The sequence below is a fragment of the Scyliorhinus torazame genome, chromosome 13 (genome assembly GCF_047496885.1).
Source record: "Scyliorhinus torazame isolate Kashiwa2021f chromosome 13, sScyTor2.1, whole genome shotgun sequence".
Classification (NCBI taxonomy): Eukaryota; Metazoa; Chordata; class Chondrichthyes; order Carcharhiniformes; family Scyliorhinidae; genus Scyliorhinus; species Scyliorhinus torazame.
The window spans coordinates 5,468,931-5,491,102 of NC_092719.1; the positions used below are offsets into that span (position 1 = coordinate 5,468,931).

General features: G+C 49.1%; 1 protein-coding gene across 8 annotated transcripts in view; it reads left to right on the forward strand.

Moving 5' to 3' along the window:
- Window positions 1-22,172, forward strand: part of frmd4a (FERM domain containing 4A) — a 796,670-nt gene that overhangs the window by 206,963 nt on the left and 567,535 nt on the right. The window contains exon 1 of one of the 8 annotated variants that reach the window (XM_072470971.1): window positions 4,167-4,610. The exons of 6 other annotated variants lie outside the window; for them this stretch is intronic. In XM_072470971.1, coding sequence (XP_072327072.1) covers window positions 4,578-4,610 — 33 coding nt within the window. In that variant the 5' untranslated portion in view covers window positions 4,167-4,577. Of the gene's footprint in view, window positions 1-4,166; window positions 4,611-5,654; window positions 5,679-22,172 lie in introns of those variants that run through there. One more of the 8 variants, XM_072470974.1, reaches the window with a different exon arrangement.

Here is a 22,172-nt window from a genome sequence, read left to right on the forward strand (position 1 = left end):
GCAAACCCGTCGCCACTAGGAGCAGACGGTACAGCGCCCAGGACCGGACCTTCATTCGCTCCGAAGTCCAGCGGCTACTAAAGGAGGGCATAATCCAGGCCAGCAATAGTCCCTGGAGAGCGCAGGTGGTAGTAGTGAAGACAGGGGAGAAACAAAGGATGGTCATTGACTATAGCCAGACCATCAACAGGTACACACAACTAGACGCGTACCCTCTCCCCCGCATATCCGACATGGTCAATCGGATTGCCCAGTATAAAGTCTTCTCCACCGTGGACCTCAAGTCCGCCTACCATCAGCTCCCCATCCGCCCAAGTGACCGCAAGTACACAGCCTTCGAGGCAGACGGGCGATTATACCACTTCCTAAGGGTCCCTTTTGGCGTCACAAACGGCGTCTCGGTCTTCCAACGGGAAATGGACCGAATGGTTGATCAACATGGGTTACGGGCCACGTTCCCGTACCTCGACAATGTAACCATCTGCGGCCACGATCAGCAGGACCACGACGCCAACCTCCAAAAATTCCTCCAGACTGCCAAAGCCTTGAACCTCACGTACAATGAGGACAAGTGCGTTTTTAGCACCGATCGGCTAGCCATTCTGGGCTACATAGTGCGCAATGGGATAATAGGCCCCGACCCCGAACGTATGCGCGCACTCATGGAATTTCCCCTCCCGCACTGCCCAAAAGCCCTGAAACGCTGCTTGGGGTTCTTTTCATACTACGCCCAGTGGGTCCCCCAGTACGCAGACAAGGCCCGCCCCCTAATACAGACCACGGCTTTCCCGCTGTCAACAGAGGCTTGCCAGGCTTTCAGCCGCATCAAAGCGGACATCGCAAAGGCCACGATGCGCGCCATCGACGAGTCCCTCCCCTTCCAGGTCGAGAGCGACGCCTCTGACGTAGCTCTCGCGGCCACCCTTAACCAAGTGGGCAGACCCGTGGCCTTTTTCTCCCGAACCCTCCACGCCTCAGAAATCCGCCACTCCTCAGTGGAAAAGGAAGCCCAAGCCATAGTGGAGGCTGTGCGACATTGGAGGCATTACCTGGCCGGCAGGAGATTCACTCTCCTCACTGACCAACGGTCGGTTGCCTTCATGTTCGATAATGCACAGCGGGGCAAGATCAAGAACGACAAGATCTTGCGGTGGAGGATCGAACTCTCCACCTTCAACTATGAGATCTTGTACCGGCCCGGAAAGCTGAACGAGCCGTCCGATGCCCTATCCCGCGGGACATGTGCCAACGCACAAATTGACCGCCTCCAAGCCCTCCACGAGGACCTCTGCCACCCGGGGGTCACTCGGTTTTACCACTTCATCAAGTCCCGCAATCTCCCCTACTCCTTAGAGGAGGTCCGTACAGTCACAAGAGACTGCCACATCTGCGCAGAATGCAAACCGCATTTTTTCAGGCCAGATGGAGCGCACCTGATTAAGGCTTCTCGTCCCTTTGAACGCCTCAGTCTCGATTTCAAAGGGCCCCTCCCCTCCACCGACCGCAACGCGTATTTCCTTAATGTAGTGGACGAATACTCCCGCTTCCCTTTTGCCATTCCCTGCTCCGACATGACCGCGGCCACAGTCATTAAAGCCCTGAACAGCATATTCACACTGTTCGGTTACCCCGCATACGTCCACAGCGACAGGGGGTCCTCTTTCATGAGTGACGAGCTGCGCCAGTTCCTGCTCAGCAAGGGTATAGCTTCAAGCAGGACGACCAGCTACAACCCCCGGGGGAACGGGCAAGTAGAAAGGGAGAACGGCACGGTCTGGAAGGCCGTCCTACTGGCTCTACGGTCCAGGGATCTCCCAGTTTCACGGTGGCAGGAGGTCCTCCCGGACGCTCTCCATTCCATCCGGTCGTTATTATGTACGAGCACTAATCAAACGCCTCACGAGCGTCTCCTTGTTTTCCCTAGGAGGTCCTCCTCTGGAACGTCGCTGCCGACCTGGCTGGCGGCCCCAGGACCCATCCTGCTCCGAAAGCACGTGCGGGCACATAAGGCGGACCCGTTGGTCGAAAGGGTTCACCTCCTCCACGCAAACCCCCAGTACGCCTACGTGGAGTACCCCGACGGCCGACAGGACACGGTCTCCCTGCGGGATCTGGCGCCCGCCGGCACCACGCACACCCCCCCGGCGCCATCAACCCAACCGCCCCCCTTCCTGCCACCGCCGCACCCCGCGACCGCCCCCTTCCCAGGAGGATCAGCCCCCCTCCCCTTTGCACCGACAGCTAAAACCGTGCGGCTCCCGGAGGCGACAACGCTGGTACAAGCACCACCACCACCGCCGGGGCCGAGGCAATCGACACGGACGACCAGACCGCCCGACCGACTCGTGGCGTCGATGTAAAACAAAGATGGACTGTCCAATGAACATTTTGTTTTCATATATCCTCTGTAAATAGTTGTAACAGGACGATACTGTCCAATACGGTCCTACCATGTAACTGTTCTCTCCTCCCAGGACCAGTACTGTAAACCCTTACCACCATACGAAGCATCACCCCGCCGGGTTCATTTTTGACAAGGGGTGAATGTGGTAGTATGTATTGGGGGTCATGTGGGACTGGAAGCCCTAATGTCATTGGCTGACAGATCCCGGGTCCTGGTTGGCCGTTGACCTCATACTCCGCCCTGAAGGCGAAGTATAAGAAGCCGGTGCCTTCCCCCGCAGGCCAGTTTACTATCGGGCTGCTGGGGAACAGACACGCTTAATAAAGCCTCATCGACTTCACTCTGTTTGTCTCACGGAGTCTTTGTGCGCCACACAGTGGCTTTTGGGGAGATTGGCTGAAGGCGCGGTGTAAGTTCCAGTCGTGGGATAACATTCACTCGAAACAAGGTGCAAGTGAAAGAAAGAATATAGGGTTGCCCTTGCTAGCATGAAGCAAATACTGGAGTAAAAAGGCAATCTGCACGATCCAAGTCCCCACTCAGCGTCACATAGGGAGACTACCTGGTCATGACCACACTGCTGTTTGTGGGAGCATGCTGTGCAGAGGTTGGGTGTTGAGTTTCCTGCATTGGAACAGTGACCCTATTTCAAAAGTCCCTCATTGGCTGTAAAACGAGAACTGCCAGCGATGGGTGAACGTTGCTAGGCAAATGCAACTCTTTTTGTCCTTATAACCGATCGATTGGAGTGAGTTCTTCACCTTAATATTTCCTTCTGCGGGCGCCTGTGGGATTTTGTCTAATAATCACTCTCGTGGAGATTTGTGGGTGTTTTCTGGCTCCTTCCAAGGACCAGTGCAGAATCGATGGGCAGAATGGTAGCATAGTGGATAGCACAATTGCTTCACAGCTCCAGGGTCCCAGGTTCGAATCCGGCTTGGGTCACTGTCTGTGCGGAGTCTGCACGTCCTCCCCGTGTGTGCGTGGGTTTCCTCCGGGTGCTCCGGTTTCCTCCCACAGTCTAAAGATGTGCAGGTTAGGTGGATTGGCCATGATAAATTGCCCTCAGTGTCCAAAATTTCCCTTGGTGTTGGGTGGGGTTACTGGGTTATGGGGATAGGGTGGAGGTGTTAACCTTGGGTAGGGTACTCTTTCCAAGAGCCGGTGCAGACTCGATGGGCCAAATGGCCTCCTTCTGCACTGTAAATTCTATGATAGTGGTTAGCACAATTACTTCACAGCTTCAGGGTCCCAGGTTCGATTCCAGCTTGGGTCACTGTCTGTGCGGAGTCTGCACGTTCTCCCCGTGTCTGCGTGGGTTTCCTCCGGGTGCTCCGGTTTCCTCCCACAGTCCAAAGATGTGCAGGTTAGGTGGATTGGCTGTGATAAATTGCCCTTAGTGTCCAAAATTGCCCTTAGTGCTGGGTGGGGTTACTGGGTTATGGGGATAGGGTGGAGGTGTGGGCTTGGGTCGGGTGCTCTTTCCAAGAGCAGGTGTAGACTCAATGGGCCGAATGGCCTCCTTCTGCACTGTAAATTCTATGGAATCTATGAAATGACCTCCTTCTGCACTGTTGATTCTATGATTCATTGTACTGATGGGAGTTTCCCGAATCTGGCCGCGTTGCAAAGGGGGCAGTTTTAGCCTCAATGTGGGCGGCAGGTGGAGGAATGCAGTTTCCAGCCAGTGACCCGTGTGGCACAAAGAAAACAAACTTGTGCACATTGTGCTTTGTCATATATCTGAGCGGCTCAAAAGCACGTGTGTGGGCTCAGAGCGCTGGAACATCGTGAGTGACGTGGGGTCGGGATAAAAGTGCTGGAGCTTGTGAAAATCCTTTCATCGTCAATGTGATAGTGCAAAGCAAGCACCTCCCAGACATCCTTTAGTGACCTAATCGCAGTGGTTTGGATGATAGCACTTTTGCTTGTGTTGAATGCACCGTCTAAAGACGGGGTATCATTTGTCAGTGAGCAAGCATAGCTCCAGGCATATCAGACAGCAAGGAGCAGAGGGAGACTCCAGCAGGAGCTGTGTGCTGCTGATTCAAGTTAGGCAGGTTGATATGGGGAAGATCACATTGCGGTTAGCCTGGCTTTTTTTATCGTGGGATGCTTGAAGGCTGAAGAAAGACAGTCAGGGAGCGGGGAATGTTATGAGGCTAACACAAAAATGGAAGGTCTCCTATCTCCAATGCGCACAAAGGTAGGTAAATTGTGCAAAAGGAAAGTCTGCAGCCGCTCGCTTAACCTTGCCAGGAGAGGTGCAGGCATGTCAGCAGCGGAAAAACTGCGGGAGCTTTTGTCTTCCCAGGAATTGCTCCCACTCCCTCCCTCTCTCTCTCCCTCTCCCTCCCTCTCTCTCTCTCTCTCCCTCTCCCTCCCTCTCTTTCTCTCTCTCTCCCTCCCTCTCTCGCTCTCTCCCTCTCCCTCCCTCTCTCTCTCTCCCTCTCCCTCCCTCTCTCTCTCCCTCTCTCTCTCTCCCTCCCTCTCTCCCTCTCCCTCTCCCTCCCTCTCTTTCTCTCCCTCTCTCCCTCTCTCTTTCTCCCTCTCCCTCTCTCTCTCCCTCTCCCTCTCCCTCCCTCTCTCTCTCTCCCTCTCCCTCCCTCTCTCTCTCCCTCTCCCTCCCTCTCTCTCCCTCTCTCTCTCTCTCTCCCTCTCCCTCTCTCTCTCTCTCCCTCCCTCCCTCTCTCTCTCTCTCTCTCTGTGTCTCGCTCTCCCTTGTCTGTTGCAGTGTTGTTTTTTTAAGCAGAATGTGATTGTGGAAAGCGTGTGCTGAAAGAATATTTGTGAGTCTGTGAATAGAAGTGGGAGGTTTTCTAAATGAGGACTCCGGCTCAATGGACAGCCATGTTTACACTTGGGCTTTTTTCCCGTTCACTTCGTATTGAGCCTTGCAGACATGTCTGTTACTGATCAAATGGGAAACTGGAAGCGGTGTACCCGCACTCCTTCCTCCTGGTTCCGAGAGAACTATGGGGGGGGGGGGGGGGAGGTAAACAGGAATGTTCAAGGAATTCAGGGCCAGTGCTGACAGAGAATGCACTGCTTTTGATCCTTTCAGTGAGGGGGGGGCGGGTGGTGAGACTCGATTTTCATGGAACTGTTTTCATGTGAAGATTCTCTGAGAGGAAATGAATTAAAACAGGAGGCTGAGGCTAACACATTTCCATCAAGCAGTAGACAGTAACACATTCCGACAAGTAACTGCTGAGTGTCCAGAAAATTGTTTCTGAAGATTTAATTTCTCTTACACCGCTGAGGTACTTGTAGGGTAAGTTATTTTTTAAAGTGGTGGTTTTAGCCATTCCCAGTCCTTTGGGAATGAGCTGTTGCAGACTCCTGTACAAAACGCTGAAAACTCATTGATTTTGGAATGGTGTTTAGAATAAAAATTGTTACTTGGCAAAGATACGCACAGACACACACACTAAACACCTATCCGCGCTGCACACACACACACAGACACATACAAAACACCCACACACACACGCACAAAACACCTATCCGCACCGCACACACACACACAGACACATACAAAACACCCACACACACACGCACATAACACCTATCCGCACCGCACACACACACACAGACACATACAAAACACCCACGCACACACGCACAAAACACCATGCATACATGCACAAAATACCCAGGCGCACACAGAACACACACAAAACACCCACCGCACATGCACAAAACACCGATGCACGCACACACATGGACAAAACATCCACACACACATATGCATGTACACGCACGCATAAAACACCCACACAAAACACCCATGCGCACACACATGCACAAAACACCCACAATCACACACACAAAACACCCACACGCACACCCACACGCACAAAACACCCATGCATACATGCACAAAACACCCATGCGCGCGCACACACATATGCACAAAACACCCACGCACACACATGCACAATCACCCCCCACACACAAAACACCCATGCGCGCACACACACACAAAAGACACATGTGCGCACACACATGCACAAAACACCCACACTCGCACACGCACAAAATACCCATGCGCGCACACACGCATACGCACAAAACACCCACGCACACACATGCACAAAACACCCACGCACACACACAAAACACTCACGAACACAAACACACATGCCACAAAACACCCACACGCACACAAACACACATGTACAAAACAACCATGCACGCATACACAAAATACAACATGCACACACAAACCCACACACTCAGACACAATACATACACACACATAGACATACACAAGCACACACAGACAAAACACAGACACACGCTCACACACTCAGGTATATGCACACAGACAACAACACACACACTCAGGCAGACACACAGACACACGCACTAGCTTACCATGAGGGTACCAGGAAACACTGCATTGAGTTCCATCAGCCAAAATATGCAGCCATGCTGAACCAGTTGTAATTCCTGTGTTGGCGTTTCAGTATCTTGATAATATGCAAATGAGGTGAATACACATTCTGTTTGTGTGAAAAAAAATGAAGGATTTTGACAGCAGATCTCCGAATGATTAATGTACAGTGCAGGACACCTGGTGGCTTCCTTTAGTGAGGGTTATTACTGAACAGATACTGTTCCATAGCACTATGTTTAAACAGTGAATTGAGCCGTTATAGTAACGGCTCCAAACACCGGGTTGTGCAAGTAAGGAGAAACTGTCTGGGAATAATGCTTGTCTACCTGTCAGAAACACTCCTGTTAATGCGTACGCTGGAGTTGCAATTAAAAAGCCATGATCAGTTCTGAGAATGAGTGAGAAACTGCCCGCCTGTGTGATTAGCAGAACCTCTGTACTTGGTGAGATTCTCACAGTGTCATCTCGACAAAATAGTACAGACGAGGACAGGCCAAGCTTAATCATGCGATAAAATCTCGATTAAAATATCAGCAAATGGTGAAAGTAACCCCTCAGCTGTGTGTTTGAGCTAGTAATAAAGTTCAAATTAACCCTTTGTTGGTCAGTGGCACCTGTTTCTCAACGTTATGTTCTGCTGAGCATTCACTTGAAAGAGGAATGAAGTGTGTGCTGTATTTTTCCAGCAAAGCGTTTGATAAGGTTCCCCACGGTAGGCTATTGCAGAAAATACGGAGGCTGGGGATTGAGGGTGATTTAGAGATGTGGATCAGAAATTGGCTAGCTGAAAGAAGACAGAGGGTGGTGGTTGATGGGAAATGTTCAGAATGGTGTACAGTCACAAGTGGAGTATCACAAGGATCTGTTCTGGGGCCGTTGCTGTTTGTCATTTTTATCAATGACCTAGAGGAAGGCGCAGAAGGATGGGTGAGTAAATTTGCAGACGATACTAAAGTCGGTGGTGTTGTCGATAGTGTGGAAGGATGTAGCAGGTTACAGAGGGATATAGATAAGCTGCAGAGCTGGGCTGAGAGGTGGCAAATGGAGTTTAATGTAGAGAAGTGTGAGGTGATTCACTTTGGAAGGAATAACAGGAATGCAGAATATTTGGCTAATGGTAAAGTTCTTGAAAGTGTGGATGAGCAGAGGGATCTAGGTGTCCATGTACATAGATCCCTGAAAGTTGCCACCCAGGTTGATAGGGTCGTGAAGAAGGCCTATGGAGTGTTGGCCTTTATTGGTAGAGGGATTGAGTTCCGGAGTCAGGAGGTCATGTTGCAGCTGTACAGAACTCTGGTATGGCCGCATTTGGAGTATTGCGTACAGTTCTGGTCACCGCATTATAGGAAGGACGTGGAGGCTTTGGAGCGGGTGCAGAGGAGATTTACCAGGATGTTGCCTGGTATGGAGGGAAAATCTTATGAGGAAAGGCTGATGGACTTGAGGTTGTTTTCGTTGGAGAGAAGAAGGTTAAGAGGAGACTTCATAGAGGCATACAAAATGATCAGGGGGTTGGATAGGGTGGACAGTGAGAGCCTTCTCCCGCGGATGGAAATGGCTGGCATGAGGGGGACATAACTTTAAACTGAGGGGTAATAGATATAGGACAGAGGTCCGAGGTAGGTTCTTTACGCAAAGAGTAGTGAGGCCGTGGAATGCCCTACCTGCTACAGTAGTGAACTCGCCAACATTGAGGGCATTTAAAAGTTTATTGGATAAACATATGGATGATAATGGCATAGTGTAGGTTAGATGGCTTTTGTTTCGGTGCAACATCGTGGGCTGAAGGGCCTGTACTGCGCTGTATTGTTCTATGTTCTATGTTCTATTTGATTACAGTTCAGACGAAGTAGCTCTAACAAGGTTGCCTGCACTGATTGATTTTGAAGTCCGTTGAGGAGGGGTTGGAAATTGCCTTTGTTTTAACTGTAGAAATATACAGTGATTTGGCAAAGAAAGCACTGTTACAATTTCCCCACACCGTTTCAGCTGATATCAGTCCATTGCCTCTTAGTCCGAAGGTGATTGTTTTGGGAAAAAAACATCAGTTTATTTATTGTTTATTGTTGACACAGCAACTATCACATCAGAAACATTTGTTAAAAAAAAAATCTTACTGCAGTCACTGGCTCTCGTCTTTGGGAACACATGGCCGGGAGAAGGCCATTCAGCCCCTCCAGCCTGTTCTGCCACGGTTACATCATGGCTGAGCACGGTAGCACAGTGGGTTCGATTCCCGGCTTGGGTCACTGTCCGTGCGGAGTCTGCACGTTCCCCCCGTGTCTGTGTGGGTTTCCTCCGGGTGCTCCGGTTTCCTCCCACAAGTCCCGAAAGACGTGCTTGTTAGGTGAATTGGACATTCTGAATTCTCCCTCTGTGTACCCGAACAGGCGCCGGAGTGTGGCGACTAGGGGCTTTTCACAGTAACTTCGTTGCAGTGTTAATGTAAGCCCACTTGTGACAATAATAAAGATTATTATTATTATCTGCACCTCAACCCCATTAACCCATCATGGTTCCCATACCCCAGAAAGAACCAAAAAGTGAACAAGGAGAAATAAGAATCTTGGTCCAAACTGTTTTTCCTTCTAGAAATATCCGTACCAACAAATATCCACCACCCCCACCTCAACAGAAATCTACCCCCCCCTCCCCCAAAGAGTCTGATTGTCATTTTGAGGTTGTGCTCCCTTCTTCTGGGCTTCCCTTTGCCTGAGGGGATCGTTTTTACATATCCTATAAATTCCTTTAATGTTCTTACACCCGCTAATCATAAATAACACCCAACTAAGCAATAACGCAGTTTTATGATATTGTGAGATGCCATGAATTGATTCGTTAACGGTTTGGAATCTGCAGAGTATTCCTGCCAAACAGCCGGGCCAATGACTCTGAGGTACCTTTATTGCTCTTATGAGGCAAATGGAGTTACCGATAAAAGCTGATCTTTCAGGCCGCAGGATGGTTAATTTCTTTAAAACAACGCTTTGCCCAATGTCACATGTTATGCTTGGCGTGTGCAGCCCACACACATGTTAAACGCAAAACACTTTCTCCGCACAGATAGTGACACTTACTATATTAATACTCTGACACATCAGGTATTCTTGCTGTAGGTGTCATTTTATTACAAAAACTCCTGTTGTTAAAAAGCTGTCGTCTTAACACTGGTGGAGATTGGGCGGTAAGAAACTAAATTCTGCCGGTTAATTTTCCTCCGTGACGTTCAAATGTTGATGTGGGATCTCAGATCATTGTCCACCTGTGTTGCTAACTTTTGGTTAGTTCAATTGGCTCTGTTTTATAACCTTTGCTCTGGAGTCGGCAGGTATCTTTATGATACCGCCACGAGGTTCAAGTTCAAGTAATGATCAATAACTCAACATCCCAATTAGTAAGATTCAAATCAAAACACATTTATTATACACAGTCAATCACTACTCATGCATAAACTCTACTTTCTAGGCTATTTCTATAACTAACAGGCCTATACTTAGCTTTGGACTGGCCCACCAGGTCAGGGGAACAAATGGCTTTTCGTTCAGGTCCTGAGTCTGCAGGATTCAAAAGCTGGTATGGACTGGTAGCTAGGAGCGCCTATCTCGTAGCGAGCGTTGACTGGAGACTTACTTGCTTGGAGGCAACAAGACAGGTCACTGTCAAGGGTGGTTCGCGTTGCTGAGTGACCCTGCCAAAGAAGGACGATTTGAACTTGGGGGCTTTGCTTTATAGTGCACAGGGGCTTCCCGCCCTTCGGGGCGGACCCCGTACCTGGTTCCAAGTGATTGGACTTCGTTCCGATCACTTGGTTCGATTTCTCCAATTCTGGAGCGGTTCCCTGATCGCTAGGCGGTCTTTAAGTGTCAGTTAACCTCTTTTGTGTTGGCTCCTGCTGGCGCCGAGGAGTCTGGCTTGGCTTTGTTTACCTTAAAATGTTTCGATTGTTCCCAGGAATCGCTCATTAATATGTAGATGGCTGCTACATTACTATGTAGATGGCTGCTGGTTTCAGTGCTGTCTGGTTGTTTTGCAGGTTCCAATATACGTGATCTCTGTATTTGCTAGTCTTTGCCTGTGTTGGCTGAATTTCCCTTCAGCCTTTGCGGTTCTCCATTTTAAGTCAGGAAGTGGCCAACTCAGGTGGCTACACCTGCCTTTGGGATCTCAGATCATTGTCCATCTGCCTGTGGGATCTTGGATCATTGTCCATCTACCTGTGGGATCTCAGATCATTGTCTATCTACGTGTCCATCTACCTGTGGGATCTCAGATCATTGTCCACCTACCTGTGGGATTTCAGATCATTGTCCATCTACCTGTGGGATCTTGGATCATTGTCCATCTGCCTGTGGGATCTTGGACCATTGTCCATCTACCTGAGGGATCTTGGATCATTGTCTATCTACCTGTCCACCTGCCTGTGGGATCTCAGATCATTGTCCACCTACCTGTGGGATCTCAGATCATTGTCCACCTGCCTGTGGGATCTCAGATCATTGTCCACCTGCCTGTGGGATCTCAGATCATTGTCCATCTGCCTGTGGGATCTCAGATCATTGTCCATCTACCTGTGGGATATTGGATCATTGTCCATCTGCCCGTGGGATCTCAGATCATTGTCCATCTGCCTGTGGGGTCTCTGCCTGTCCTCTCAGTCCCTGACCCCATGCACCCTTTGCCCAGGATTGAACTTAAAGCATTTGATATGATTCTGCATCTAAATTTCCCGGCTCAGAATCCCAATGCTCCCATCAAGTCAGGCCCCCTAGCCACATTCTTAGTTTTAATGTGGCTTCTCCTTCATTTCCACACATCCCAAATTACTGCCAATGCTGACAGTCTTCTCCAATTGCTCCTTGCTCCTTTCAAACCTCCATCCCAATCATCCCAGATCCTCACAACCCAGTATTTCTACAACCTCATCGCCAAGGTTCTCACTGTTCCCGACTAATAGCTCAGGACTCGAACACCGCTCTCCAAATTTCCATTCCTCATCTGCTACTCACAAAACTCACACTTGTTCCAGAGCCTCAGTGTCTATTCCGTGGTCCACAGAGCCTGTGAACCAATCTCCACTGTCCCCGATCCCCAGGGATTCCCCTCCCCACAGTGCAGCTCCAGACTGCACTGACACCACCCACTGCTCCCCAAACTCACTCCGAATTCTTGCCCCCTCCATCCTGGCTCACAGTATTCCCAACCGTGGGACTTCTCACTAACTGCTACCTCCTAGGAGGGCATCCCGCCCAAGAACCTCGCACCAACCCCACTCACAGACCTTTACCGATCTACCAAAGTGAGTAAACCCTTGCCACCCACCCCCTCGTGGCCTGATCCTCTCGATGATTCACCATTAGAACATAGAACATTACAGCGCAGTACAGGCCCTTCGGCCCTCGATGTTCCGCCGACCTGTGAAACCACTCTAAAGCTCATCTACACTATTCCCTTATCGTCCATATGTCTATCCAATGACCATTTACATACCCTTAGTGTTGGCGAGTCCACTACTGTTGCAGGCAGGGCATTCCACGTCTGTACTACTCTCTGAGTAAAGAACCTACCTCTGACATCTGTCTTATATCCATCTCCCCTCAATTTAAAGCTATGTCCCCTCGTGCTAGACATCACCATCCGAGGAAGAAGGCTCTCACTGTCCACCCGATCCAATCCTCTAATCATCTTGTATGCCTCAATTAAGTCACCTCTTAACCTTCTTCTCTCTAACAAAAACAGCCTCAAGTCCCTCAGCCTTTCCTCATAAGATCTTCCCTCCATACCAGGCAACATTCTGGTAAATCTCCTCTGCACCCTTTCCAATGCTTCCACATCCTTCCTATAATGCGGCGACCAGAATTGCACGCAATACTCCAAATGCGGCCGCACCAGAGTTTTGTACAGCTGCAACATGACCTCATGGCTCCGAAACGCAATCCCTTTACCAATAAAAGCTAACACACCGTACGCCTTCTTAACAACCCTGTACATTCTTCCTACCTGGAGCCTCTCTCTGTGCCCCTGGAGATTGAGTCAGTGTGCTGTGTGGGAATCCACTCCGCGTTAATGCGATGTGTCCCCTCTGTGGCTCAGTAACTCTCCAGGAGCTGACCGACTTCCCTTCAGCTTCTGAACCCACGGAAATACCGGATCAGAAAGTTGTCCAAACCAACTGAAACGTTCAGAAAGAATAGCATTGATAAAGTGATGCTCGTGTCTGATCACTCGAAAGTTTAATTCCTTCGATGTGTTTTAATGCAGTCACATAAATGCCCGTTCATGTCAATTTATCTGTATTAAGAATATCACTGAAATAGAATTAATGATAATTGCTTTTACGTGTCCAACAGATTAGGAATGAAAACCCCAAATGTCGCAGTGCTCTGATGTTCAGTCAGAATTCTTCACACAAACTTCAGCGGCTGCTATTGCTCAATTTTAGCGCTCTGAACATTAGCGTCAAGGATTTGACGGTGGGACATGAGTTGAAAACTTGCTAATTTCCTTCCCTGAAGGAGAGGAATAATTTGGCGACATTAGTTTTCCTCAAATCGTTTCCTCGCTGATATTCTCCCCGACCCCTCTCTCCAGATGATGGTTTCCAGATCGCTCCTCCTGGTTTGTTTGTTTGGGGGGGGGGGGGCGGGAGGGGGAGGGGGGGGGGGGTGTACCTGTGCGGTGCCTCCACTCCTGGGAGGGCCCACTAGATGGCGATCAGGGACCAAAAGCTTGTTCATCTTCCTCTGAGTCCAGTTGTTCTGAAAAGAGAGTTTGCATTTATATAGCGCCTTTCCTCACTTCAGGACACCCCAAAGCACCTCACAACCGATGGAGTTCCTTTGAAATGCAGTTGCTGCTGTTACGTAGGAAGCACGGCAGTTAATTTGCACCCAGCAAAACTCCCGCCAAAAGGCAACGTGATAACAACTACAAAACCTGTTGTTTATGATGTTGACTGAGGCGAGGAATAATGGCCCCGGGACACTGAGGGAGAATTTCCTTGCCCCCCCCCCCTCCCTTTAGAATGGCACCATGGGGTCCTTCCCATCCACCTGAGAGTAGGCAGGGTCTAGGTTTAACCAAACGAACATTGGCTGTGTTCATGTTTCTGGAGTGGGATTTGAACCCACGACCTTGCGACTCCGGGGCAAGCGGGGTAGTCTGCTAGCCCCTCCACCTGAAGTATTCCACCTCGTTCGAATGGCTCAGCGATAAGGCAGACCAATTCAGCGACAGGTGGATTGCGAACTCTTATCTTTAACACCATTAATTTTCACATTTCGAAGTAAACAAAATTTATGCTGCAGATTATGATGGCTGCTGACAGCAGGACATTGATCTTGAAGAACAGAAATTGTATTACATTATAGTGCATGATAGACTCAAGCTAACCTATTTATGAGTATTTAATGCTGCTATGCTTATGGATTAACATAATTGTTTTATTAATATTTATGAGATTCGACTGAAGAGTAGAAAAATATGATAAATAGCCCACACAGTTACATAAAATACATTTTTTTAAATGCATTTCCACTGACCTGTATGGTTGAGAGTGGAGGATTGTAAGAATATTCTATTACCACCTCACTTGTTGCAATTTATCTTCTATGGTGTCAGACTAACTGGAATACATTCTTCCTAGGGTTACAAATATTTTCTCCTTTCTGCATCCTTTTCCTTTCCTCGCCAGCTGAAGGTGTTGATTTCTCCAATCCGGTTAACTCGGCCAGTCTAGTTGGCAAGGGCCTGCCCGATATTTCAGACAACCTGACTACGCGTGAGTCACTCCATGATGTTGAGATAGGAGGACCAATCTAAAGCCAGCTCTAAAACCTTTAGGCGTCTTTGGGAGGCAGGAACAACTTACATTTATATAGTGCCTTTAACCATAACCAAATGTCCCAAGGTGGCTTCACTTCTTAAAGAAGGGAAGGGAAGTACATAGGACGTAAGAAATAAGTGCAGGCCTGAAACTGATAGACCAGGTTAGGCTACGCAAAGGATGGGTGGGGCAGGTGTTCCATTCGGGGCTAGATGCGAAAAACAGGGGGGTGGCTATATTAGTGGGGAAGCGGGTAATGTTCGAGGCAAAGACTATAGTGGCGGATAACGGGGGCAGATACGTGATGGTAAGTGGCAAACTACAGGGGGAGACGGTGGTTTTGGTAAACGTATATGCCCCGAACTGGGATGATGCCAATTTTATGAGGCGGATGCTAGGACGCATTCCGGACCTAGAGATGGGAAAGCTGATAATGGGGGGAGATTTTAATACGGTGTTGGAACCAGGGCTGGATAGGTCGAAGTCCAGGACTGGAAGGAGGCCGGCAGCAGCAAGGTACTTAAAGATTTTATGGAGCAGATGGGAGGTGTAGACCCGTGGAGATTTAGCAGACCTAGGAGTAAGGAGTTCTCGTTTTTCTCCTATGTCCATAAAGTCTACTCGCGAATAGACTTTTTTGTGCTGGGAAGGGCGTTGATCCCGAAGGTGAGGGGAACGGAGTATACGGCTATAGCCATTTCGGATCACGCTCCACACTGGGTAGACTTGGAGATAGGGGAGGAAACAGTAGGGCGCCCACCCTGGAGAATGGACATGGGACTAATGGCAGATGTGGGGGTGTGTCTAAGGGTGAGGGGGTGCATTGAAAAGTACTTGGAACTCAATGATAATGGGAGGTCCAGGTGGAGTGGTCTGGGAGGCGCTGAAGGCGGTGGTTAGAGGGGAGCTGATATCAATAAGGGCACATAAAGGGAAGCAGGAGAGTAAGGAACGGGAGCGGTTGCTGCAAGAACTTTTGAGGGTGGACAGACAATATGCGGAAGCACCGGAGGAGGGACTGTACAGGGAAAGGCAAAGGCTACATGTAGAATTTGACTTGCTGACTACGGGCACTGCAGAGGCACAATGGAGGAAGGCACAGGGTGTACAGTACGAATATGGGGAGAAGGCGAGCAGGTTGCTGGCACACCAATTGAGGAAAAGGGGAGCAGCGAGGGAAATAGGGGGAGTGAGTGGATGAGGAAGGAGAGATGGAGCGGGGAGCGGAGAGAGTGAATGGAGTGTTCAAGACATTTTATAAAAAATTATATGAAGCTCAACCACCGGATGGAGGGAGAGAAAGATGGGCTTCTTGGATCGGCTGGAATTTCCCAAGGTGGAAGAGCAGGAAAGGGTGGGACTGGGAGCACAGATCGAGGTAGAAGAAGTGGTGAAAGGAATTAGGAGCATGCAGGCGGGAAAGGCCCCGGGACCGGATGGATTCCCAGTCGAATTCTATAGAAAATATGTGGACTTGCTCGCCCCGGTATTGACGAGGACCTTAATGAGGCAAAGGAAAGGGGACAACTGCCCCCGACTATGTCTGAAGCAACGATATCGCTTCTCTTAAAGAAGGAAAAGGACCGCTACAATGCGGGTCCTATAGACCTATTTCCCTCCTAAATGTAGATGCCAAGATCCTGGCCAAGGTAATGGCAATGAGAATAGAGGAATGTGTCCCGGGGGTGGTCCACGAGGACCAAACTGGGTTTGTGAAGGGGAGACAGCTGAACACGAATATACGGAGGCTGTTAGGGGTAATGATGATGGCCCCACCAGAGGTGAAACGGAGATAGTAGTGGCGATGGATGCCGAGAAAGCATTTGATAGAGTGGAGTGGGATTATTTGTGGGAGGTGTTGAGGAGATTTGGTTTTGGAGAGGGGTATGTTAGATGGGTGCAGCTGGTGTATAGGGCCCCGATGGCGAGCGTGGTCACGAATGGACGGGGATCTGCATATTTTCGGCTCCATAGAGGGACAAGGCAGGGATGCCCTCTGTCCCCATTATTGTTTGCACTGGCGATTGAGCCCCTGGCGATAGCGTTGCGGGGTTCCAAGAAGTGGAGGGGAGTACTTAGAGGAGGAGAAGAACACCGGGTATCTTTGTATGCGGACGATTTGCTACTATACGTGGCAGACCCGGCGGAGGGGATGCCAGAAATAATGCGGATACTTGGGGAGTTTGGGGATTTTTCAGGGTATAAATTGAACATGGGGAAAAGTGAGTTGTTTGTGGTGCATCCAGGGGAGCAGAGTAGAGAAATAGAGGACCTACCGTTTCAAAAGGATTGAAAAGAGCATCATGGGTTTTGTGTGGGCCGGGAAGACCCTGAGAGTGAGGAAGGGATTCTTACAGCGTAGCAGGGATGGGGGGGGCTGGCACTACCGAGCCTAAGTGAGTATTATTGGGCCGCTAATATTTCAATGGTGAGTAAGTGGATGGGAGAGGAGGAGGGAGCGGCGTGGAAGAGATTAGAGAGGGCGTCCTGTAGGGGGACTAGCCTACAGGCTATGGTGACAGCCCCATTGCCGTTCTCACCGAGGAACTACACCACAAGCCCGGTGGTGGTGGCTACACTGAAGATTTGGGGACAGTGGAGACGGCATAGGGGAAAGACTGGAGCCTTGGGGGGGTCCCCGATAAGAAACAACCATAGGTTTGCCCCGGGGGGACTGGATGGGGGATATGGAATGTGGCAAAGAGCAGGAATAACGCAACTGAAAGATCTGTTTGTGGATGGGAAGTTCGCGAGTCTGGGAGCGCTGACCGAGAAATATGGGTTGCCCCAAGGGAATGCATTCAGGTATATGCAACTGAGGGCTTTTGCGAGGCAACGGGTGAGGGAATTCCCGCAGCTCCCGACACAAGAGGTGCAGGACAGAGTGATCTCAAAGATATGGGTGGGGGATGGTAAGGTGTCAGATATATATAGGGAAATGAGGGACGAAGGGGAGACTATGGGAGATGAACTAAAAGGGAAATGGGAAGAAGAGCTGGGGGAGGAGATCGAGGAGGGGCTGTGGGCAGATGCCCTAAGCAGGGTAAACTCGTCGTCCTCGTGCGCCAGGCTAAGCCTGATTCAGTTTAAGGTATTACACAGGGCACATATGACTGGAGCACGGCTCAGTAAATTTTTTGGGGTGGAGGATAGGTGTGCGAGGTGCTCGAGAAGCCCAGCGAATCATACCTATATGTTTTGGTCATGCCCGGCACTACAGGGGTTTTGGATGGGGGTGACAAAGGTGCTTTCAAAAGTAGTGGGGGTCCGGGTCGAACCAAGCTGGGGGTTGGCTATATTTGGGGTTGCACAAGAGCCGGGAGTGCAGGAGGCGAGAGAGGCCGATGTTTTGGCCTTTGCGTCCCTAGTAGCCCGGCGCAGGATATTGTTAATGTGGAAAGAAGCCAAGCCCCCGGGGGTGGAGACCTGGATAAATGACATGGCAGGGTTTATAAAGCTAGAGCGGATTAAGTTCGTTCTAAGGGGGTTGGCTCAAGGGTTCACCAGGCGGTGGCAACCGTTCGTCGAATACCTCGCAGAAAGATAGATGGAATGGAAAAAAGAAGGCAGCAGCAGCAGCCCAGGATCGGGGGGGGGGGGGGGGGGGGGGGGGGGGGGGGGGAACCAGAAGGACTCTCAGGGTTGTTAATATATACTGTATAATATGTATAGGTCGTTGCGACAGATAATTATATATTGGACTGTTAAATTATATTTTTGGAGAGTGTTACTTGTGACAAGGCAGTTGCCAATTAGGGTTAGTTTTCATTTTTGTTATTTATTATTTATTCATTTTTGTTTATAAAATAGGTCATTGTTATTTGTGTTGTTATAATATTGTGTAAAGGATGCACAATGTACTGTGTTGGTTGACCAAAAATTTTCAATAAAATATTTATTAAAAAAAAAAGAAATAAGTGCAGGATTAGGCCATTCGGCCCCTCGAGCCTGGTCCACCAGTCAACTAGATCATAGCTGATCTATCTCAATGCCAAATCTGTCGATTTCTGTCTTTTGAACATGCCTTGAATTCGCTCAGTGACTGAGTTTCCACAGCTCCTGGGGTCGAGGATCCCAAAGATTCACCACCCCTTCACTGAATTCTTCCTCCTCTCGGCCCTAAATGGCCTACCCCTTACCCTGAGGCTGTGTCCCCAGTTCTAGGAACATAGGAGCGAGAAGAGGCCATTTGGCCCCTCGAGCCTGTCCCGCCATTGAACTGGATTGGGGCTGATCATTTACCCCAACGCCATCTCCTCGCACTATCCCCATATTCCTTAATGTCACTGGCATCTAGAAATCTATCGGCAACTTCTTTTGACATACTCAACGACGGACCCACAATCCTCTTGGGTAAAGGGTTCCAAAGGCTTAGCATAATTTTGTTCCAGCAAAGATTTAATTGTAACCCCCCCCCCCCCCCCCCCCCCCCCCCCCACCCACCCACCCCTAGCCAGGGGGAACATCCTTCCTGCTTCTACCCTGTCCAGCCCTGTTAAGGATTTAGTTTGTTTCAATGATGTAGCAGGAGAAAGAATTGGAGAGGTTTAGGGAGGGAATTCCATTGCTTGGAGACTGGACAACTGAAGGCGCGGTTACCATTGGAGGTGCAATTATAATTAGGAATGCACGGCGGTCCCGGGCTAGAGGAGCACAGATATCTCGGAGTGGCATGGAGCTGGAGAAAATGATAGAGATGGAGAGAGGCTCGGCCGTGGAGGAATTTCATAGAATTTACAGTGCAGAAGGAAGCCATTCGGCCCATCGAGTGTGCACCGGCCCTTGGAAAGAGCACCCCACGAAAGCCCACACGTCCACCCTATCCCCGGAACCCAGTAACCCGCCTAACCTTTTGGACACTAAGGGCCAATTTATCTTGGCCAATCCATCTAACCCGCACATCTTTGGAATGTGGGAAGTGAGGTACCCTCAATAACGACGCTTAGAGTGTAAACAGTAAAGAAGGTTTTAATAAACTAAGAACTAGACTAGTGCCGAGATGTGTGCTAACTGCTGCACTGCCCACAAGGCGGCCCCTTATATACGGCTCCCAGATGGGCGGAGCCAGAGGCGGAGTCCACAGGGTTCCAAGCCTAGTCTTAAAGGGGACATCACCTTACATGATGACAAGGGTACAGTGTTACAGTAACCGTTCATCACAGGAGGAAACCGGAGCACCCGGAGGAAACCCACGCAGACACGGGGAGAATGTGCAAATTCTACACAGGCACTGACTCGGGGCCGGGAATCGAACCCGGGTCCCTGGAGCTGTGAGAGCAGTAGTGCTAACCCAACGTGCTGCCCAAATTCCCTGCTTCTCTCTCCTTCCGGCCTGCTCTCCGGCCCCAGTTCGATGCCCCTTCAGGTCTGATCTACAGCTCAGCATACAGGAAATCTCAGGTACTCTAATCTGTGTCTCCGCTGCATGGTGCATGCACCCTCTCGGTGCTCTGATGCCCTCTGACACAACCTTACCCCAGAACGAGGCATGACCCCTTCCTAATGTCACCAGAGATCATCAATTCGAAGGAACAGGATTTCCGAGACAATCATTTCAGTTTATGAGCCGGGGGTCATTTGATCAGTGGCGAAAGGACAACACTCGTTGTTTCATTAAGTTAACAAAATTAAGGTACCTGTGTGGCTTGGCCAAGAATGGAGACAGCCAGCTGGTAACTCCAGTAATGAAATTGTGGACTCCATTAAAAGGCTGGAGCTCGTCTTGCAGCCTAGATTAATGTTTGAACTCAGGTCTGTGCACATAATTACATTGTGGCAGCTGATCATGTGGATCGGACAATTTCTGCAAAGATGTTTATTACTGAGGAGTAGATTTGGGGTATGAAGGAAGAGGAAACAAAACCACACCCACTGGAATAGAGCAAATGGTAACCTTCTGATTCTTGTACTCTTCCTGCTTAATCAATGAATTTTCGAAATGAAGATGGAAAATTACAGCAAGGATACTCATAAATAATGAGGGCAGACAGTGGCAAGCATGGTTGATAACATGAGAATGAATGACAATAAATTGGGATATTTCACACGGATTGCTTTTTTAGGTTTCGCATATTCCCTGTTTTAAGCTAAATTAAACCGTTGCAGCTATTTTGCCTGACGCGGATATACATAAGTCACAAAAGGCAGTCAGGCTCAAAATTAAAGGCACACAGATCTTTTGTGAAGCTCACGGCGGTAAAGATTTAACTCTGTCAGGAATGACTTGATTTACAATATGCTTTTTTCAGACGGCGCTGGTGCGCGGCTGTGTAAAGCCGGGTGGAGTGTCGGCATTGAAGCGTTAACTGGCCTCCTTTTGTTTTCTCATCTATCTGTGGCCTGGGGATCATGCTTCCAGTGGGTTACATCAGAGAATTGTCAGGTTGCTAGGATTTGGCAAATTACTGTGGACCTAAAAGAGTCAAAGACATCAGAGGGGTTACGTGGTTTAACGATGGCGCTGAAGACTATGAGATGCGTATCTTGCAGAGGATCACATTTCCACTGGAGCGGTTTAATCCCTGACACACAAACCAATAGGTTTTAAATGAATATGTTAAAGTGATAGCTGCCAAGAAATCCTTTCCTAAACACATTTCGGGAGCTTTGTGTTTATATTCTCTTCCATGTTTCTTTATCAGTGCGGAGGGGGCGGGTCCACCCTCCCCGTTACAATCACAAAAGATTTTGGATGCTTTTAAAAATTATTCCCGTATAAGCACCGACTTCCCAGTCAGTATTTGCAGATGAGTATTGATATGCACGGGTATATGAAGATGTAGGCTGCATTTGCGAAGAAGACACATGTACTCGATGGTGTTGAACTAATTGCAGGTGATGTTGAAAGAGATTGAGAGGTTTTTAATGGATTTGCCTAATCACAGTCTTGCAATAATCAACAGAGTAAATGGAATATGAAAGCTGTGGAGCTCACTGTAGAACACAATGTACTCCGTCCGAACTGCACAAGGGAATACCTTGCCTGCTTCTGATTACAGACACAAAAGAGAGACATTCAGAAAGTGGAGGTACTTTCGAGAGGGGTTACCAGGCTGATCCTCGATACAGAATATTTAGGAAGCACTCGGAAAACCGAGATTGCAGCCTTTAAAGTTCAGCAACAGAGAAGTGATCCTAGAAATATACATCAGGTTGGAGACAATATAGAATCAATCTGAAACATTGGGTCAAACTAAATAGGCCTTAAGAGTTGCACAAAGGCAGACAACACAAAAAAAACAATTTCAGAGGTCCCTTTTCAAAGAGTGTTCAGTGCGTGAAGTGGAATTCTGGGTAGAGAAGACCTTGTAATCATTTAAGACATAATTGTTGTTTTGGGAACATCGATGAACTGAACCAAAAGAAACCAAATTGCCTGTAACTTCCTTCATAAGTCAAGCTTGTGTTTGATCTCGCAGTATATTCAATGATACTTCTCCCTGAAGAAAGAAACATTTGCATTTATATAGCACCTTCCACGACCATTGGACATCCCTTTATAGCCAATGAAGTACTTTTGAAGTGTTGCCACTGCTGTGATGCAG